The sequence below is a fragment of the Salmo salar genome, chromosome ssa26, assembly GCF_905237065.1.
Source record: "Salmo salar chromosome ssa26, Ssal_v3.1, whole genome shotgun sequence".
In the NCBI taxonomy this organism is placed as follows: Eukaryota; Metazoa; Chordata; class Actinopteri; order Salmoniformes; family Salmonidae; genus Salmo; species Salmo salar.
The window spans coordinates 25,028,797-25,048,714 of NC_059467.1; the positions used below are offsets into that span (position 1 = coordinate 25,028,797).

The 19,918-nt window shown below is 44.0% G+C and overlaps 1 protein-coding gene across 4 annotated transcripts in view; it reads right to left on the reverse strand.

The window, feature by feature from the left end:
* Positions 1 to 19,918, reverse strand: part of LOC106587485 (12S rRNA N4-methylcytidine methyltransferase) — a 74,815-nt gene that overhangs the window by 2,669 nt on the left and 52,228 nt on the right. For 3 of the 4 annotated variants that reach the window (XM_014175912.2, XM_014175911.2, XM_014175910.2), the window contains exons 3-5: positions 18,988 to 19,124; positions 11,796 to 11,987; positions 9,831 to 10,009 (exon numbers count right to left, since the gene is read on the reverse strand). In XM_014175912.2, the coding sequence (XP_014031387.1) occupies positions 9,831 to 10,009; positions 11,796 to 11,987; positions 18,988 to 19,124 (508 nt within the window). The remainder of the gene's footprint in view (positions 1 to 9,830; positions 10,010 to 11,795; positions 11,988 to 18,987; positions 19,125 to 19,918) is intronic. The other variant, XM_014175913.2, reaches the window with a different exon arrangement.

Genomic DNA, 19,918 nt, shown 5'->3' on the forward strand with positions numbered 1-19,918 from the left:
AGAGGACAGGATGGAACATTGTCTTCATATGTGTGTGTGTCTTACTGAGGGATGGGCCTCTATGAGATAGCACTGACAGAGGAGATTTACGATGTCTTTGGGTAATAACGCCTAAAGAGCATTCCAGAGGACATGAGCTAATGGTTCTGTTCTATACCGTACCAGGGAGAGACGGTTCCAGTTTGGAGTATGAGGACCAGACACTGGTCTATACAATGAAAACTGTTGACACAGCGGTTGCTGTCTGGTATGTTTTATAGATATCTTTCATACAAAACTTAACCTTGTGACCCATTCTATGTATCTGTGGTTCGTCATGTAGGTTGAGAGGGGTGTTTCTTGGCTATAAAAGATCTTTGTACATTTGTGTAGTCACTTTTCAATGGTTCATTAGAGATAGCGCATCATTGAAAGTAAAGGGCCTTTGCAAAACTCTTAATTATTAAAGATGTAGTTTAAGTATAACTCTGACTGGTGTGTGAAGTTTGTAACTCTCCTAATTTGGTAATGCAGAAATTAGCCACCACATAAATCAAACAAATGACATGAAGCATTTATATAGTGCAGGAAGCATGTTATTCACCTGGAGAGCAGCATACCTGAAATGTTTCACATTCAATCCAGGAGACTCATGGTTCTCAGCAACAGACCAGAACAGAAGTCTCACAGCTCTCTAATGACTCTTAGTTTTTAACCTAACTCCCAGTCTGAATAAGCCCCAATCATAGACACATTTTCCCATATCCTGTCCAGGCTGCAGCGTTAATATGTGATTGACAATGAGAGTAAGTAAAACCTGTAAATAAACAGGTGCTTGTGATAATACTTGAAAATAAAGTTGTGGTTCTCTTTCAGATTACTCTCTCTTCATCCCCCCATTGCTAGCAGATAGCCTATAATGGTTGCCTTTGCTTGTGCTGTTTGATGACACCGTGTTCAGACAGACTGTGTTCAAGTGTGTCCAACCTCTCAGTTCCTCCACCCACACATGCTATGACATCTTCTGGTTTCAATGATGTTTCTAGAGACAATATCTCTCTCATAATCACTAAATGCCTAGGTTTACCTCCTCTGTACTCACATCCCACCATACCTTTGTCTGTACATTATACCTTGAAGCTATTTTATCGCCCCCAGAAACCTGCTCCTTTTTCTCTCTATTCTGGACGTCACAGACGACCAATTCTTATAGCTTTTAGCCGTACCCTCATACTTATTCTTCTCTGCTCCTCTGGGGATGTAGAGGTGAATCCAGGCCCTGCAGTGCCTGGCTCCACTCCTACTCCCCAGGCGCTCTCTTTTGATGACTTCTGTAACCGTAATAACCTTGGTTTCATGCATGTTAACATTAGAAGCCTCCTCCCTAAGTTTGTTTTATTCACTGCTTTAGCACACTCTGCCAACCCGGATGTCCTAGCTGTGTCTGAATCTTGGCTTAGGAAGTCCACCAAAAACTCTGAAATCTTCATCCCTAACTACAACGTTTTCAGACAAGATAGAACGACCAAAGGGGGCGGTGTTGCAATCTACTGCAGAGATAGCCTGCAGAGTTCTGTCCTGCTATCCAGGTCTGTACCCAAAGAATTTGAACTTCTACTTTTAAAAATCCACCTCTCCAAAAACAAGTCTCTCACCGTTGCCGCCTGCTATAGACCCCCTCGGCCCCTAGTTGTGCTCTGGACACCATATGTGAACTGATTGCCCCCATCTATCTTCAGAGCTCGTGCTACTAGGTGACCTAAACTGGGACATGCTTAACACCCCAGCCATCCTACAATCCAAGCTTGATGCCCTCAATCTCACACAAATTATTAATGAACCCACCAGGTACAACCCCAAAGCCGCAAAAACTGGCACCCTCATAGATATCATCCTAACCAACGTGCCCTCTAAATACACCTCTGCTGTTTTCAACCAAGATCTCAGCGATCACTGCCTCATTGCCTGCACCCGTAATGGGTCAGCGGTCAAACGACCTCCACTCATCACTGTCAAACGCTCCCTGAAACATTTCAACGAGCAAGCCTTTCTAATCGACCTGGCCCTGGTATCCTGGAAGGATATTGACCTCATCCCGTCAGTAGAGGATGCCTGGTTATTTTTTTTAAATGCCTTCCTCTCCATCTTAAATAAGCATGCCCCTTTCAAGAAATTTAGAACCAGGAACAGATATAGCCCTTGGTTCTCCCCAGACCTGACTGCCCTTAACCAACACAAAAATATCCTGTGGCGTTCTGCATTAGCATCGAACTGCCCCCGCGATATGCAACTTTTTAGGGAAGTTAGAAACCAATACACACAGGCAGTTAGAAACGCCAAGGCTAGCTTTTTCAAACAGAAATTCGCCGTGCAACTCCAACTCTAAAAAGTTCTGGGACATTGTAAAGTCCATGGAGAATAAGAACACCTCCTCCCAACTGCCCACTGCACTGAGGATAGGAAACTCTGTCACCACCGATAAGCCCACTATAATTGAGAATTTCAATAAGCATTTTTCTACGGCTGGCCATGCTTTCCACCTAACTACCCCTACTGCATTCAACAGCACTGCACCCCCCACAGCTACTCGCCCAAGCCTCCCCCATTTCTCCTTCTCCCAAATCCATTCAGCTGATGTTCTGAAAGAGCTGCAAAATCTGGACCCCTATAAATCAGCTGGGCTTGACAATCTGGACCCTTTCTTTCTAAAATTATCTGCCGAAATTATTGCAACCCCTATTACTAGCCTGTTCAACCTCTCTTTCGTGTCGTCTGAGATTCCCATAGATTGGAAAGCAGCTGCTGTCATCCCCCTCTTCAAAGGAGGTGACACTCTTGACCCAAATTGCTACAGACCTATATCCATCCTACCCTGCCTTTCTAAGGTCTTCGAAAGCCAAGTCAACAAACAGATTACCGACCATTTCGAATCCCACCGCACCCTCTCCGCTATGCAATCTGGTTTCAGAGCTGGTCATGGGTGCACCTCAGCCACGCTCAAGGTCCTAAACGACATCGTAACCGCCATCGATAAGAAACAATACTGTGCTGCCGTATTCATTGACCTGGCCAAAGCTTTTGACTCTGTTAATCACCACATCCTCATCGGCAGACTCAGTAGCCTTGGTTTCTCAAACGATTGCGTCGCCTGGTTCACCAACTACTTCTCTGACAGAGTTCAGTGTGTCAAATCGGAGGGCCTACTGTCTGGACCTCTGGCAGTCTCTATGGGGGTACCACAGGGTTCAATTCTTGGGCCAACTCTTTTCTCTGTATACATAAATGATGTCGCTCTTGCTGCTGGTGAATCTCTGATCCACCTCTACGCAGACGACACCATTCTGTACACTTCTGGCCCTTCTTTGGACACTGTGTTAACAACCCTCCAGACGAGCTTCAATGCCATTCAACTCTCCTTCCGTGGTCTCCAACTGCTCCTAAACACAAGTAAAACTAAATGCATGCTCTTCAACCGATCGCTGCCTGCACCTGCCCGCCTGTCCAGCATCACTTCTCTGGACGGTTCTAACTTAGAATTTGTGGACAACTACAAATACCTAGGTGTCTGGTTAGACTGTAAACTCTCCTTCCAGACTCACATCAATCATCTCCAATCCAAAGTGAAATCTCGAATTGGCTTCCTATTTCGCAACAAAGCATCCTTCACTCATGCTGCCAAACATACCCTCGTAAAACTGACCATCCTACCAATCCTCGACTTCGGCGATGTCATTTACAAAATAGCTTCCAATACCCTACTCAACAAGCTGGATGCAGTCTATCACAGTGCCATCCGTTTTGTCACCAAAGCCCCATATACTACCCACCACTGCGACCTGTACGCTCTCGTTGGCTGGCCTTCGCTTCATAATCGTCGCCAAACACATTGGCTCCAGGTCATCTACAAGACCCTGCTAGGTAAAGTCCCCCTTATCTCCGCTCACTGGTCACCATAGCAGCACCCACCTGTAGCACGCGCTCCAGCAGGTATATCTCTCTGGTCACCCCTAAAGCCAACTCCTCCTTTGGTCGTCTCTCCTTCCAGTTCTCTGCTGCCAATGACTGGAACGAACTACAAAAATCTCTGAAACTGGAAACACTTATCTCCCTCACTAGCTTTAAGCACCAGCTGTCAGAGCAGCTCACAGATCACTGCACCTGTACATAGCCCATCTATAATTTAGCCCAAACTACTACCTCTTCCCCTACTGTATTTATTTATTTTATTTATTTTGCTCCTTTGCACCATATTATTTATATTTTATCTCTGAACTTTCTTCAAACTACAAATCTACCATTCCAGTGTTTTTCTTGCTATACTTTATTTACTTTGCCACCATGGCATTTTTTTTGCCTTTACCTCCCTTATCTCACATCATTTGCTCACATTGTATATAGTCTTATTTTTTTTTTCTACTGCATCATTGATTGTATGTTGTTTTACTCCATGTGTAACTCTGTGTTTTTGTATGTTGTCGAACTGCTTTGCTTTATCTTGGCCAGGTCGCAATTGTAAATGAAAACTTGTTCTCAACTTGCCTACCTGGTTAAATAAAGTTGAAATAAATAAATAAAAAAAGTAAGCTCAGATGGTCATGTTTGCATTTGGTACTGTTTGAAGTGCCACAAAACAATCTGTGCTGGGTGAAGTGCACGACCACTCCTCCCTGCTCCCTGGCACTGATTGACAGGGAAGGGGTCCAGACTGCAGTGCCTTCCTGGCTGCTGAAGCGCTGCTCTGTTTCCTATCTAGAGCTTTGGTGTCCCCTGTCCAGAGTAATGCCAGCATTGACGTAGGACCCAGCCCATGTGTGTACGTGAGAGGAGAAGCGAGGAAGGGCGGGAGAGAGAGAGGAGAGAAAGAGGGAGAGCGAGAGAAAAAGAGAGAGAGAGAGCAAGAGGGGGAGAGAGAGAAAGAGGGAGAGAGAGAGAGCGAGCAAGAGGGGGAGAGAGAAAGAGACAGGGAGAGAAAGAGAGAGAGAAGGGGGGGCAAGGGAGAGAGAGCAGTGTGGCATTTCTCTCCTCCTGCGTTCAACAGCACTGACTGTGAGTCACCCAGCAATCAATAGAAAACCTGCGCTGCAGCCGTGGCCCAGCTTCACCAAGTTGTGCTCTCTCTCTCTAATTCATCTTTCAAGGGTCCCACAGCTAGAGTGAAAAAAATAAGCAAAGATGCCACAAAGCAGCAGACTGGGAAAGCTAACACAAATCTAGCTATATCCAAACAATCTCACTGATCAAATGAACAGGCTGAACAAATAGCATTGCCAAACAGACACCAAATCCTCCAGACCTGTTGGAGGCAGCGGAGTTCTGAAACCCCTCTGGGATATAGTGGTTATTCCCATTTCCGATCACTTGTCTTCATCGCTAATGGATAAATAATATTCTAAAAATACTTTTGTCTAATGTTTTTCACTACAACCCTGACATAAAATCTGGAAGAATGCCAAAAAAGTGTAATTATTAACTAAGAATTTAGTCTAAGAAACATAAGAACGCCCTTGTTTAAATACATTTCTTCTCCAGGTGATGTTACCCCTGGTGATTGTCTGGTCCGAAGGCTGACATGATGGACTCTGTCTTGCTATGAAATGAAAGGGTATCGCTGAGCTGTACATGTTCTTTTCCATCTGATTTTGTTTCTATAAAGGGGGTCAGGGAAAGGCATTCACTTCACAATCATATTACAGCAATTACTTCTCAATAAAGACAGTACTGCACTGTGGAACAACACACCACTAAAGATAAGGGATCCAAATTACATGGCTTCATTTGGAGTCCTGGAAGAACCATTCCTAGGCAGCCATACGCTGCATGTTTATGCACAAGAGTATTTCAGAGTGATGCTTGATTATTAGTTCATAAATCCTGTGTTCTATAAAGCAGTGAGGCACTTGAGGATGTATTACATCATTAATATTGTCAGCGCTTGAGGCGTGAGTGCAACGGACTGCTCGTGAACTCTCCATGGAGCTTGGGCTTGTGCCGTGGTGATTATTTGTTTTTGTGAGCTGAAACCTCCACCTCATTCACGGTCTGTGGTTAGTGAAACACCACCGCCAAATGTCACCAAGTTGCAGACACCATGACGAGGATAGAAAACATTCTCTCAACTTGACTTAGAATTCACATTAGAATGTTATTCTTTTGAGGTTGTTTAACACTGGAAAGTGTGATTTAGAAATCAACACAGCGTTGGAATTCTAAGGGCTGTTCATTTATAATTGAAGAAAACTAGGGTGTCCATTTAGCTGGGCAAACTTCACACTGACACAATGCATTTATTGCGAGGCAAACAACCATTACTAACCACATCCGTCACGTGAGTGAATGTTGGGTTGAAAGGCCACACACTCCTACAACAGTCAATCATGTTATCCTCACTAGCTGTGTCCATCACCATATCAAGGATGTGCCTGTTCACTCTGCTGCGTTAACTCTCAACAACTTGAGTCCATTTGAGATGCATTTCCCAAGAGGAAGCCAGTGGGACCCATGCACTCTCGATGTTTAGTGGTTGGATGCACCACTCTGACCCACTGAATAACAGAGCCTATATGGCAGGGGTAGGCAACTAGATTCATCCGCAGCCCTATTTTTGTCGGAGCGGATGGTCAGGGGGCCAGAACATAATTATAATAATTTTTACACTGCAAATTGACCACATCTTAGCCTAAAAAGAGATTGTATTTGAAAATAACAATAATTTCATACCTTGATTACAATGAGACATGATGACATATATCTTTTTTTAATGTCACGAATTAAACACATTTTTAGCTGAATTCCAGGATTGTATGTTCTTATTTGAAAAAAAACCGTGTCGCTGACCCCTGCTACATGGGCTAAATGGATTGCTCTCCATAATAATATGTCCGGAGTTTAAAAAATATATATGTATACATAAATGAGGGAAAACATTTTAGGGGCCTCAGTCAGCCACAGCTGTGTGGGTTTACACAAAGGAAGGAAGAGAGAGAGACAAGGGGATGTATTGAGGGAGGGAGTGGGGGGAGCAAAAGGCTCCCAAGGCACCTGTCATTATGGTGTCTCAACACCTTCAACAACCCAACCACCACTGCTTAATTTGTAACAAAATAGATGCTGGGGTGCAAGCGAGAGGGGGTAGAGAGGGCTCATTAGGCATTACTGTTGACTCTGGCAGGGAAGGGGGAGGGGGACAATTGGCTTAGAATTAATATATTGGAGTCACAACTGATGCAAAACTGCATGATTGTGTTATGCAAATGTATGTAAGCTAAACACACATAATTAAATATAATGTCTAATATTTGATCTGTTAATGGATTGTTGCTTTTGTTCATCACACGCCGAACATTTATTGTTGTATTCATATCAATTTATATAAACTATGGGTTGGTTAAGTCATATTTATTTGACTGGTTTGTCTATTTCTGTGGTGTTTTTCTCCTCATGAAATCAGATCCATGTCCTTTAGCTAGCTCTGCTAAAGAGATATATAAACAGATGAATCAAATTCAAAACATTTCAGAATTACATTCAGTACATTCAACTGAATGGCTCTATTGAGGCAGGAACTATTTGATTTAGTATGTCTCTACATTTTCATAATACAGGGGAATGGAAAGGAAATTAATAAGGCAGGGCTACTACTCCTTATAGCAGAGCTGCAGGGCTACTACTCCTTATAGCAGAGCTGCAGGGCTACTACTCCTTATAGCAGAGCTGCAGGGCTACTACTCCTTATAGAAAAGCTGCAGGGCTACTACTCCTTACAGAAGAGCTGCAGGGCTACTACTCCTTATAGAAGAGCTGCAGGGCTACTACTCCTTATAGCAGAGCTGCAGGGCTACTACTCCTTATAGAAAAGCTGCAGGGCTACTACTCCTTACAGAAGAGCTGCAGGGCTACTACTCCTTATAGAAGAGCTGCAGGGCTACTACTCCTTATAGCAGAGCTGCAGGGCTACTACTCCTTATAGCAGAGCTGCAGGGCTACTACTCCTTATAGCAGAGCTGCAGGGCTACTACTCCTTATAGAAGAGCTGCAGGGCTACTACTCCTTATAGAAGAGCTGCAGGGCTACTACTCCTTATAGAAGAGCTGCAGGGCTACTACTCCTTATAGCAGAGCTGCAGGGCTACTACTCCTTATAGCAGAGCTGCAGGGCTATTACTCCTTATAGCAGAGCTGCAGGGCTACTACTCCTTATAGAAGAGCTGCAGGGCTACTACTCCTTATAGAAGAGCTGCAGGGCTACTACTCCTTATAGCAGAGCTGCAGGGCTACTACTCCTTATAGCAGAGCTGCAGGGCTACTACTCCTTATAGAAGAGCTGCAGGGCTACTACTCCTTATAGAAGAGCTGCAGGGCTACTACTCCTTACAGAAGAGCTGCAGGGCTACTACTCCTTATAGAAGAGCTGCAGGGCTACTACTCCTTATAGCAGAGCTGCAGGGCTACTACTCCTTATAGAAGAGCTGCAGGGCTACTACTCCTTATAGCAGAGCTGCAGGGCTATTACTCCTTATTGCAGAGCTGCAGGGCTACTACTCCTTATAGAAGAGCTGCAGGGCTACTACTCCTTATAGAAGAGCTGCAGGGCTACTACTCCTTATAGCAGAGCTGCAGGGCTACTACTCCTTATAGAAGAGCTGCAGGGCTATTACTCCTTATAGCAGAGCTGCAGGGCTACTACTCCTTATAGAAGAGCTGCAGGGCTACTACTCCTTATAGAAGAGCTGCAGGGCAACTACTCCTTATAGAAGAGCTGCAGGGCTACTACTCCTTATAGCAGAGCTGCAGGGCTACTACTCCTTATAGAAGAGCTGCAGGGCTACTACTCCTTATAGCAGAGCTGCAGGGCTACTACTCCTGATAGAAGAGCTGCAGGGCTATCGGTAGCAAACACAGTGTTGAGAGCCCTGGCTCAAAATAAGCTCTGAACCCCAACATGGCCAAACAGTCTGGAAGGCTTCCTGCCACTGTAGTCTATGGGGCTTAAGAGATCTGCATCCTGATCTAAGTGTGCCTACAAAAAGGTAGAGAGATGGAGAGAGAAAAAAAAAGACCCGTCCAATAAACCTATATTTCGGTCCTGAACACCCCTAACCAATGCGCTACAAAGTGTGCCCCCTTACACAAACAAATACAACCTCCCCTCCCCTCCACCCACATGGCATTCTTCCCTAGGCAACAGTGTCACCAGCAGCCTAGCTGACCCCCTGGGACCCACATGAGTCAGGACCTCTTGGATTGATTGGAATAAAGATTGCTGGTGACTCGCTCTGCTCTTCAAAAGAGATCAAACAACTGTCCTCCCTCACACCTGTTCTCCCTGTGTGACGCACGTAGCGCCTAGCTCCGTAACAGCCATTGAGAAGACCTCTCTTTCTAGCTCTCAGAGGGAGGCAAAAAAAACATTTACAAAAAGGCATTAAAAATGATGATCCATCCTCAATCTGTGCCTGAGTGTGTGTGCATGTGTGTGAACGAGACGGGCTGCGGGGATGGGCATAAAATGAGGTAGGGTGGGAAACGAAATCAAAAGCAACAAAGGGGAGGAGGAAGACGGGAGAGAAGAGAGAACGGGGGGGCTCGTGTGAAAAAGAGAAGTTGTCACTCTCGTCAGAGCGGCAGCCGCACCCTACTCCAGACGCATCTCCCTCCTTCTTAATAATAGTAATCTCATCAGGAAATGGGTGTGAGAGGCATCCAAAAAACAGACAGGAGAGAATGATGCTTGATATTAGAGCCATCGTGATTTTTCCCCAGACAAATAGGTCCCACAGGGAGACGGGGGCTTAATATTTCCCTTCCGTTTCTGCCCTGAGCCTCTAAAACAATGTAGGGAATTAATGAGGGTACCTGCCACCACGCTGGCCAGCTGCTGTGTCCGGGTGATGGGGTAGACACTGCGTGCCTCCACCATGGCCGAGGCTAGTTTCCTGGCGTGCCTCTCCTCCCCATAGGCAGTGAGGATGGACGCAAGAGCCTGTTGATCTAAGGCGTTCACAACGTCAGCGGCGCAGGGCATGTCGGGGTACCTACGCACAAAGAAGAGCCCAATTAGGCTGCTTGACGTCACGTCCTTGCTGACAGCGGCGAAGCCTGACATATCTCAGACACAGCTGAAAACCTCTGTGGCTAACAAGAGCGATGTAGCCAGCGGCAGTGCCATATTTCTATATTTGCCAGTTCATTTGTCTCCATTTACTCATTGACAGGTTCTCAGTTCATCTCGTTAGAGAAACATAATTAGTGTGGATAAAAATACATAAATATAACTACAACAAAGTGTTGGGAGGGCAAGACATTTAACTCTTTAGAAGAATAACGTGCCAATGATCATACATATCATGTGTCGTTTTAGTTGGTGCTGGAAAACAAATGCAAAAGGTTATGTCAGAGGAAAAATCCATGCTGACCTCTGCATTTTAAAATTCCACATACGCCTCAACAGATTTGAATGCAAAGAAAAGGAGCAGGCATACAAACATCACCTGTACAGTAGACCTTGAAATAGACTACTGTCTATAAACTTCAGCTCTGCCATATGAACAATTATTTAAAGGGGTTCATTGGTCATTTCAACTAGGATAACAGAACGAGGGTAATATAATAGAAAAAGAAATGATTTTTTAAATGATTACAATACAATGCCTTAATGAGTTTAGTACAATTGTCATACCTTATCATAACCTAAAAACAAAATATATTTTACTCCATGTCTGTTTATGTTGTCATAAGAGACTTTAAAATATGTAGCTTCAAATGGTGTTTAAAATACATTGCCTACGAGGTTCCTCAAATGGGGCAAAAATAAACCACATAATTGACCGAGATGGGTTTTTACAGTGTAAATGGGAGGTAAAGAACAGCTCTAAGCCCTAATATGTTGTTCATCTACCACAGCAAGAGTGACTCATTCCTTCATCGAACACTAACATGATATACATACTAGTTCATGAACCACTCTGCTTTGCTACTGTGAGATGTATCGATAATTTTCATTTTGCTGCTGTAAGGGTTGGCTGATGCAGCGGAATCCTACTGATTATACAATAACAATTGCCGTTCCTTTCCACAGAAACATAATACCGGTCAATTTGAAAAGCTCATGTCAAATCACTGTCAAAGTCCTCGAAGGCAAGGATAGATTGATAGACTACAAATTCAAGGCCTTATGAGTGCTCAATGTGCATATATATATATATATATATATATATATATATATATATATATATATATATATATATATATATATATATATATATATATATATATATATATATATATATATATATATATATATATATATATATATATATATATATATATATAGCGTATATATATATATATATATATATATATATATAGCTATATATATATATATATATATATATATATATATATATATATATATATAGCTATATATATATATATATATATATATATATATAGCATATATATATCATATATATATATCAAGCATATATGTATATATCAATAATTTTCATTATATATACACACCTATGGGAATAAATTGTTGACCCAATTGACTTTCCTCTCATGACAGAAGCAGGGAAATAAAATTGCCACCACAGATTATAACATTTCCCAGCACGCAGTAGGAAGGAGACGCCATATGTGTGTTGAGGAACACATACTATGTTATAGTAATCTGGGCTGAAGGTAGTTCAATGTATCCTCCAGACACATAGGCCTATATCATTACTATTCACTGATGCTACCCTATAATGCATAGTGATTGACATAAAATGACAATAATGCTTTGTGCAACTGTGGTGGGGTGATAATGCGTGGTCCCACCTATCTGCATCCATCCTCATGTCCAGAGGGCCATCCTTACTGAGGGAGAAGCCTCTCTCGGGACAGTCCATCTGCATGGAGGAGCAGCCAGCATCCAGAAGAACAGCATCCACACTACCTGGCTGCAACCTCAGTCTAGACAGCAGGGCTCCCAGCTCACTGAAACGCCCCAGCAACGGGTGCACCCGGCCACTGGGGGAGGCAGGGAGGGATGGGGGGAGAAAACCTTTCATCAGATAATTAAATGTCAGGAAAGAGACATGGAGAAATGGGTACAGATTATGTAAACACATTCAACACAGGTCAGAAATACTGTACAAGAATTTGTACAAGAACTCCTGTTGACACTTCCTGTTTGTTATGAATGCTAATGAGAAAAATAAAAAGCACTATAAAAACCTCTTAAGCAAAAGTGGTTGACAGAAAAAGTCACCCTTTCCTTGCTGTTCAACACCCGTCTCCTCTGGACCCCATCCCCATGCAAATCCTTCCTGTACAACACATAGCTCTGTACAAGACGCAGCCTCCTGCCTCGACACACAGCCCTGTACAAGACACAGCCTCCTGCCTCGACACACAGCCCTGTACAAGACACAGCCTCCTGTCTCAACACACAGCCACGTACAAGACGCAGCCTCCTGCCTCGACACACAGCCCTGTACAAGACGCAGCCTCCTGCCTCGACACACAGCCCTGTACAAGACACAGCCTCCTGCCTCGACACACAGCCCTGTACAAGACACAGCCTCCTGCCTCGACACACAGCCATGTACAAGACGCAGCCTCCTGACTCGACACACAGCCATGTACAAGACACAGCCTCCTGCCTCGACACACAGCCCTGTACAAGACAGAGCCTCCTGCCTCAACACACAGACAGTCCTGTACAAGACACAGCCTCCTGCCTCGACACACAGCCATGTACAAGACACAGCCTCCTGCCTCGACACACAGCCCTGTACAAGACATAGCCTCCTGCCTCGACACACAGCCCTGTACAAGACACAGCCTCCTGCCTCGACACACAGCCATGTACAAGACGCAGCCTCCTGCCTCGACACACAGCCATGTACAAGACACAGCCTCCTGCCTCGACACACAGCCCTGTACAAGACACAGCCTCCTGCCTCGACACACAGCCCTGTACAAGACACAGCCTCCTGCCTCAACACACAGCCCTGTACAAGACACAGCCTCCTGCCTCAATACACAGCCCTGTACAAGACAGAGCCTCCTGCCTCAACACACAGACAGTCCTGTACAAGACACAGCCCCCTGCCTCAACACACAGCCCTGTACAAGACACAGCCTCCCGCCTCAACACACAGCCCTGTACCAGACACAGAATCCTGCCTCAACACACAGCCATGTACAAGACGCAGCCTCCTGCCTCGACACACAGTCCTGTACAAGACACAGCCTCCTGCCTCAATACACAGCCCTGTACAAGACACAGCCTCCTGCCTCAATACACAGCCCTGTACAAGACAGAGCCTCCTGCCTCAACACACAGACAGTCCTGTACAAGACACAGCCTCCTGCCTCAACACACAGTCCTGTACAAGACACAGCCTCCTGCCTCAACACACAGCCCTGTACAAGACAGAGCCCCCTGCCGCACACACAGCCCTTTACAAGACACAGCCCCCTGCCGCACACACAGGTGGTGGGATCTTCCCATCACGGTCATGCATTTTTCATGTGACCTTTTCAGTGAGCACAGAGATGATGGCTGGTGTGAGCTAGAGGGGCAGCCATAAATCAGCCTGAGGGGCCAACAGGGCCACCCAACACTGGCAGACAGAAAGGGACAGACAGCGACGGGGTCTTAGACACCACACCAACCTGACTTATAACATCTTCCACATCTCAGCACCGCAGACAATTGCGATTCCTCCGCATCTAACCTCCTCTAGTCTCCTCTCAATAGTCTTGTTGAAATGAAATAAAAGACTCCCATTGCTGCAATAAAGATATAATAGCAGTGGCCATCTCGATAAGGTCTCTCCCACTAACGGCTTAGCAAGCAGGCCTTGGGGTCCTTGTGTTTATACACCCACTGACGCTTGAGAGACCAAGGGTTGAGTGGAGCATCTCGCCCGCGCTGTCAGGCCAGGGCTTTTCCTTATCATGCTCTAGAAGTTTTTCATTCTTCGCTGCAGTCATTAATATGCTGTAAAATCTATAGCAAGGCATTCTCCACACCCACGTGCTTCACAGACTCGTCCACCCCCTCCCGGTCCCATCTCAACAGAGCAGTGCCCCCAGACAGAGCAACCATGCCTACTGTGTACCAATGCAGTATACAGTAAGACCTTATGTCAATATGCTGAGAATTTATGGCTTCTGCAGCTCATTGGTTTGAGACCGTTTTCATCAATCAGGACTCTTGATGTATTTCACTCCCTTCAGAGACTGAAGGTCCCTAAAAAGTTAGATTGGGTATAAAATGTCATAAAGTGTAGGAAAACTGAAGGGATATCATATTATCCATACAATGTTTCATGGACATAACATCTACATTTACAAACCTTTGTTATCCCCCTAATTCAATTAAACTTGGTTACCATGGTAAACTATACTGTGTGTGGAGATACATTTAATTTCATCCAGGTAGTTGACTTGTTTAAATGCATCGTAAGGTTTAATCATAAACTTGGTTTGGTACAGATGGTGTCGTGTCAATTCTTGTAGCCTCCTCCACAAATCGTACATTGTCTTCAGCAATAAGGCAGGCGGGCTAGGAGAGGAGGAGGATTAAGTAATGAAGAGACAAAGACCCTAACAAACTGTTGTTATAGTAGTTATGGCTAAAATGTGTTGAACTACAAAAGATTATGATGGAGCTTTCTTAGTAAGGGATTTTAATCTATGGATTTTATTAATTGATAATTGCAAGAGATAAGGAAATTGCCCACTTGGCCAGTGTCTCATCATTTGTAACCATTTTCAGTTACTATATTTAAGTTCCTGGTACTTTTTTTCTACACACCCTCAGCTATGCCGGTTGAACTCCCCTCCACGCTGAGGAGGCTCCGATGCTGTTTCTGTGAGCCACAGAAGGATTTAAGAATATGCAAAACAGTTCAAGTTTTTTTTAATGATTAACTTCTTTATGTGGCTTAGACACATGGTTGGATATATACATTCCTTATGTAAGGTGTTATATTATTAACAGGACCAGTTTCAGTAGTGTGTGTGGTCCAACTATAGGCATATCATTGCTTTAGAGAACTGATCTATATGTAGTTATGCAACCCACAACATTGACATCATTCTTAACTTAGAACTGAATAAAGGTTGTTGTTGTTTTAAATGCCATCTCCCCTGGTCCACCTACAACATGTTAAATGATTGAAGAGAAGGCCACATTGGGGCATTTGGTGGATTGAATGACCTTAAGTAATGCTGGAGGCTGCCCTGCCCTGCTGAGTGAGGTAAGAGGGCTCTAAGCAGGTCAACCTTGTTAAAAAAAGAAAATGATGAAGTGGTTTTTGTTACAACCACTCTTCTTCACGTGCATGTGTCAAACTATGGCCAGTAGGGACACTCTTCCCTCTGCACATGGTAGACCCCAATGCCCCAGGGTGGTGACTGGGGATACTGTCCTGCAAAGAGATGAGATGTTAACACTGAGGCCCTGACTGTCTGTAGTCACTACAACTTCCATGTCACGTATCACATTAAAAGGGGTTTTGGGAACTGCTTCCATTTAAGTTCCATTAGGGTCTTCAGGAAGTGTGAAGATTGGCCACTAAACGGCGAAACTTCCGTCTTTCAAAATTAACACCCTATTCCAATTTCTGGCAAGGTTCTCCACAAGTGCTCAGCCTGCATCTATTTTTGCTACTCAGTTTGCTCCAGAAAATGTTCCCAGTTGTCCACAAATATTAAAAAGAAAGCCCTTCCCCTGTCTGTGTACTGTAGGCCCATCCTGGAAGTAAGTATTGGTGGCAGTATTGGTGCCCTGGAGCAGGACCTTAATAAAGGAACAGAGCTTTGAGCTGCTGCAGTCCTCTTCATATGAACGTCTGTCACCTGTTTATCTGGGTTTGAAGTAGAGCAGATAAGGGTTTGCCTACACATATTCCTCTGTTGGTTTGGTAATCTTTTAAGCGCTTCCTCTGACGGATGACACTGATGTACAGTACGGATGTACTGTGTAAAGATCGTGTCCTTTGTTTTCCATTTTCATGACTGTAACCTGAACACATTACACAAAAATGCACTATTTTCAGCAGCACTTGAAAACACGCATCTGCAGATGCCATTCCCCTCTCAACGCCCCATTTTGAGGTAAAAGTGCCAGGAGACCTCACCGTTGAGTGCTAAGTGTGTGTGTGTGTGTGTGTGTGTGTGTGTGTGTGTGTGTGTGTGTGTGTGTGTGTGTGTGTGTGTGTGTGTGTGTGTGTGTCCAACATGACGCGCTGCCTCTCCACAAATCAAGTCTGAAATATTCCCCAGTGCTGACCTGCTCAGCTCCTCTACCTGCGTCACTAAGGCCTAAGACAAGATGCTGATTGATTGCTTTCAGCAGGGGAGCAGTGATGAAAATATCTACAGGACATGAAAAAAGAACACACACAAAGTACCACCGGTGAAAGATGCTTGTGTTTGGTTTGGAATGTGAACTTAAGCAACCTCAACTCTAGAAGTTTAAACTAAACTTAAAAATTAACAAATGGAGCATGATGTTTTTAAGATGTAATCCTAAGACTAAAGCGAGTTAGAGCTACGTAGATTCTCAGTAGAGTGCCACATCTAATGTCGTTGCCTCTTTCTTCTCCCTGGTAGGCCTGTTCACTAGATTTCACCCTAGGAGAGTGGAATGGTGTCTATAGTAAACACAATACATCAGGTTGCCTGCTAAATGCTAATCACCCCATGCAAATCAATGACATGCAGACACCAATCACTAGTAAATTACTTTCTATTTTTGTTAATTTTCTACTTAAAAGTTGCACACACATAAAGCCCCCTGTACGTAAGTAATAGCAATAAGAAAGATATCTCTGGTAATAGACTAGTGCATAGAATCTCCACAATATTGTCACACTCAGAATAGAGAATTAAGTCTCAACATTAGGGCCTGGACAATAACAGTATCGCGATACTCGTTAGTGTCGTGGCAAGGAAACAAAGCACAAAGCGGATTTAGCTTCTTTAGGAAAACAGCCCTAATATATTGGAAACAAACATCATGATGTCATTCAGAGTCACATGTATTGATTTTCCAAGCTATAACACACACTATTTCACATACAGCAGGTTTATAAAGGACCAAGGACTTTGATCTGCTTCGCGTTTTCATTTTTGGCAAGGAAAAAAATATGTATATACTGGTATCGTCCTGGGCCTTCTTTCATTTTGATTTTGGCACAAATGAAAATGTGCCACTGATTTGTCCATTTCTTGATGTTTCAGCATTGTCTCAATGAAGAGTTCAGCATTCGACTAGCCATGTGTGACATGTACTCGCAGTTACAAGCCTGCTAGAGTTAGCGGCAGGCTTCATACCGTAGTAGTACAGATGAAGCCTGAGCTGGAATCTGAAGCTAATTGAAGCTGGTTAGCTTTAGAAAACCCTGAGTAGATCCAGCTTCCTTCGTATGATACCCCTCAGACCACTGCAACCAATGTGAAAGTTGTCAGGGCGTCTACTACGCTAGAAAATCTAACTCTTCCTCTGGGCTCTAATCTAAGCAATTACATAAGTGCAGATTCACATCGCTCTTCAATAGTTTGCATCAAGGCTGTACTTTTTGCAAGGCAAAAGAGAAGTGAAATTAGTGAGGATAGAAATACGGGAGAGAGAGAAGAGAACGCTCTCCAGCCCTGTTGTGTGGAGGCATTGCGTGGGCTGCAAGGGTCTTTTACACAGGCTTCCAATAATATTAGCTAATTGCTAGATTTCTCTGGCTTCTCTCAACTCACATCGTGAGTGGGTTTGGAAGGGTTTATAGCTGGGGTATATTGCTGCTGACAGAATGGCGTACTCTGATTTTCTCTCTTCCATCTCATCCCCCTCCCATAGGCGCGTTGCTGTAGCAGACATTCCCCCGAGAGAGGTTTCCCCGGAATCTACGTAAAAGGATTCCTACCCACGCCATGGTCTTAGGAACATCTAATTTTCATCCTCCCTCATGCGCTCTCGCTCGCTCTCGCACACACTCCTTCTCTCCCTCATTAATAAACACAGTGGCCCGGTGTCTCCCTCCTCTCTTCGAAGTTTGCTGGGCTCTCCTCTCTCTTTACCTCCCACTCACCACTGACGGAACCTCAGTGGGAGGCAGCATCTCCCTCACACTGGGGCCGTGGGCCCCTGTTCTGACAAATGAGACGCCAGGCCCACCAGCTAAGAGTGGGGGGACTGGGTTTAAGTCTCCCTGACACAATGGATGTGGATGGATTGTGAAACGAGGGGCTTTAGCAGCAGTTACTCAGGGATTGTTTTTTTTTCAGGGTTTGAAGGTTGGCAGGGAGGTGGAGCGGGTTGGGAGGAGGGATGCATGCAAAAGGCTGTATCATGATCTAGCTAACCTTCAATCTAAACTATGATCCATAAATTGTTGACTATATAACTTTGAGGGAAAATAACCCACATAACAGCACTAACAATGCAAGCACATACCAATCACATTCGGCAGTAGAGCTATTGTGAATCAGACTTTATTAGAGTGTCTATTCTATTTTGTAGTGTCACTTCAAATAACTGTCTCTAAAGCATGTATATATTAATCATAATGTAAGCAGGTACAGTGCAATTAATTGTATTGTAGGTAGCCTACACATTTTACAATTACTTTTATGTTATTGCATATTAAGATGTGTTAAAGGGATACTTGGCAATGAGGCCCTTGGTCTATTTTCCCAGAGTCAGATGAACTGGTGGATACCATTTGTATGTCTTTGCGTCTAACATTAGCATAATTTGTAACTAGTTAGCAACTTCCTTCAAACTCCAAGCAGAGACATAAAAATGGTATCCATAAGTTCATCTGACTCTGGGGAAGAAGAAAGCGCCTCATTGCCAGAATCCAGAAGTATCCCTTTGATGTTCATTGACATATCTACATGCAGATTACATTTGCAAACAAATGTATTTATATTTGACTTGCAAATCTGTGAAATAAGTACAATTTGTACCCATATTATACATACCACTGTAATTATTATAAAAAAAGGCAATCACCTGTGTTCCTTGGCCAGCTGTTGAGCTAAGCTGAATGCTGTGGGGTCTCGGTCTAGGGCCACTACTGTCACCTCAGGAGAGGCCCTCAGGATGGCTTTGGTGTGACCTCCACCTCCAAAGGTCATGTCCAGAAAAACCTATGGACAGACAATAGGCTATATGTAGGCTGATGTCAAGGACAGTGCTTTCAGAGGCCTTACAATGACAACCCTCTATCAATTAGCCTATACATAGTCCTCATTTCTAAGGTGATCATTCAGAGAATGATTAGTTAGTATACCTCAATTCCTAATGCACTAGTACACTATAAAACACGAAATAATCATGAAATGTCCAATCATATAATTGCAATTATATTATATATGATTGCCATTGTATTAATTGCTATCATGCACTTAAACATAGTTGTGAACATTTGAAGAACCTTTTAACCAACCGTACTGCTGGAGTCTATTTTAATTGTCACAAAACACACACCAGCTAGCTAGACAGTTCTCCATTCGCACCCAAAAGTCAATTTGTGAGTCATCCTTGCCCCTCTTGAAAGATCTTTCTCAACTCAGCCTGCCGTCCAAGCTACACCCCAGCCCCAAATTCCCTGGACGATCTAAGGTACACCCCAGCCCCAAATTCCCTGGACGATCTAAGCTACACCCCAGCCCCAAATTCCATGGACGATCTAAGCTACACCCCAGCCCCAAATTCCCTGGATGATCTAAGCTACACCCACACATCACACAATATGTGTCCTGATAAATAAAGAGTTATCCCCAATAGTACCTTGTGTAAATATTTACAATTCGTTTGACTGCCAATCTCCTTCTGGAGTTATAAGCTCAGCCCCTGCACATACTTTATCACTGCACCATCACTCTCCGCATCATTACTGTGAATGAGCATTTAACTCAACAAATGGTAAAATGGCTGAACA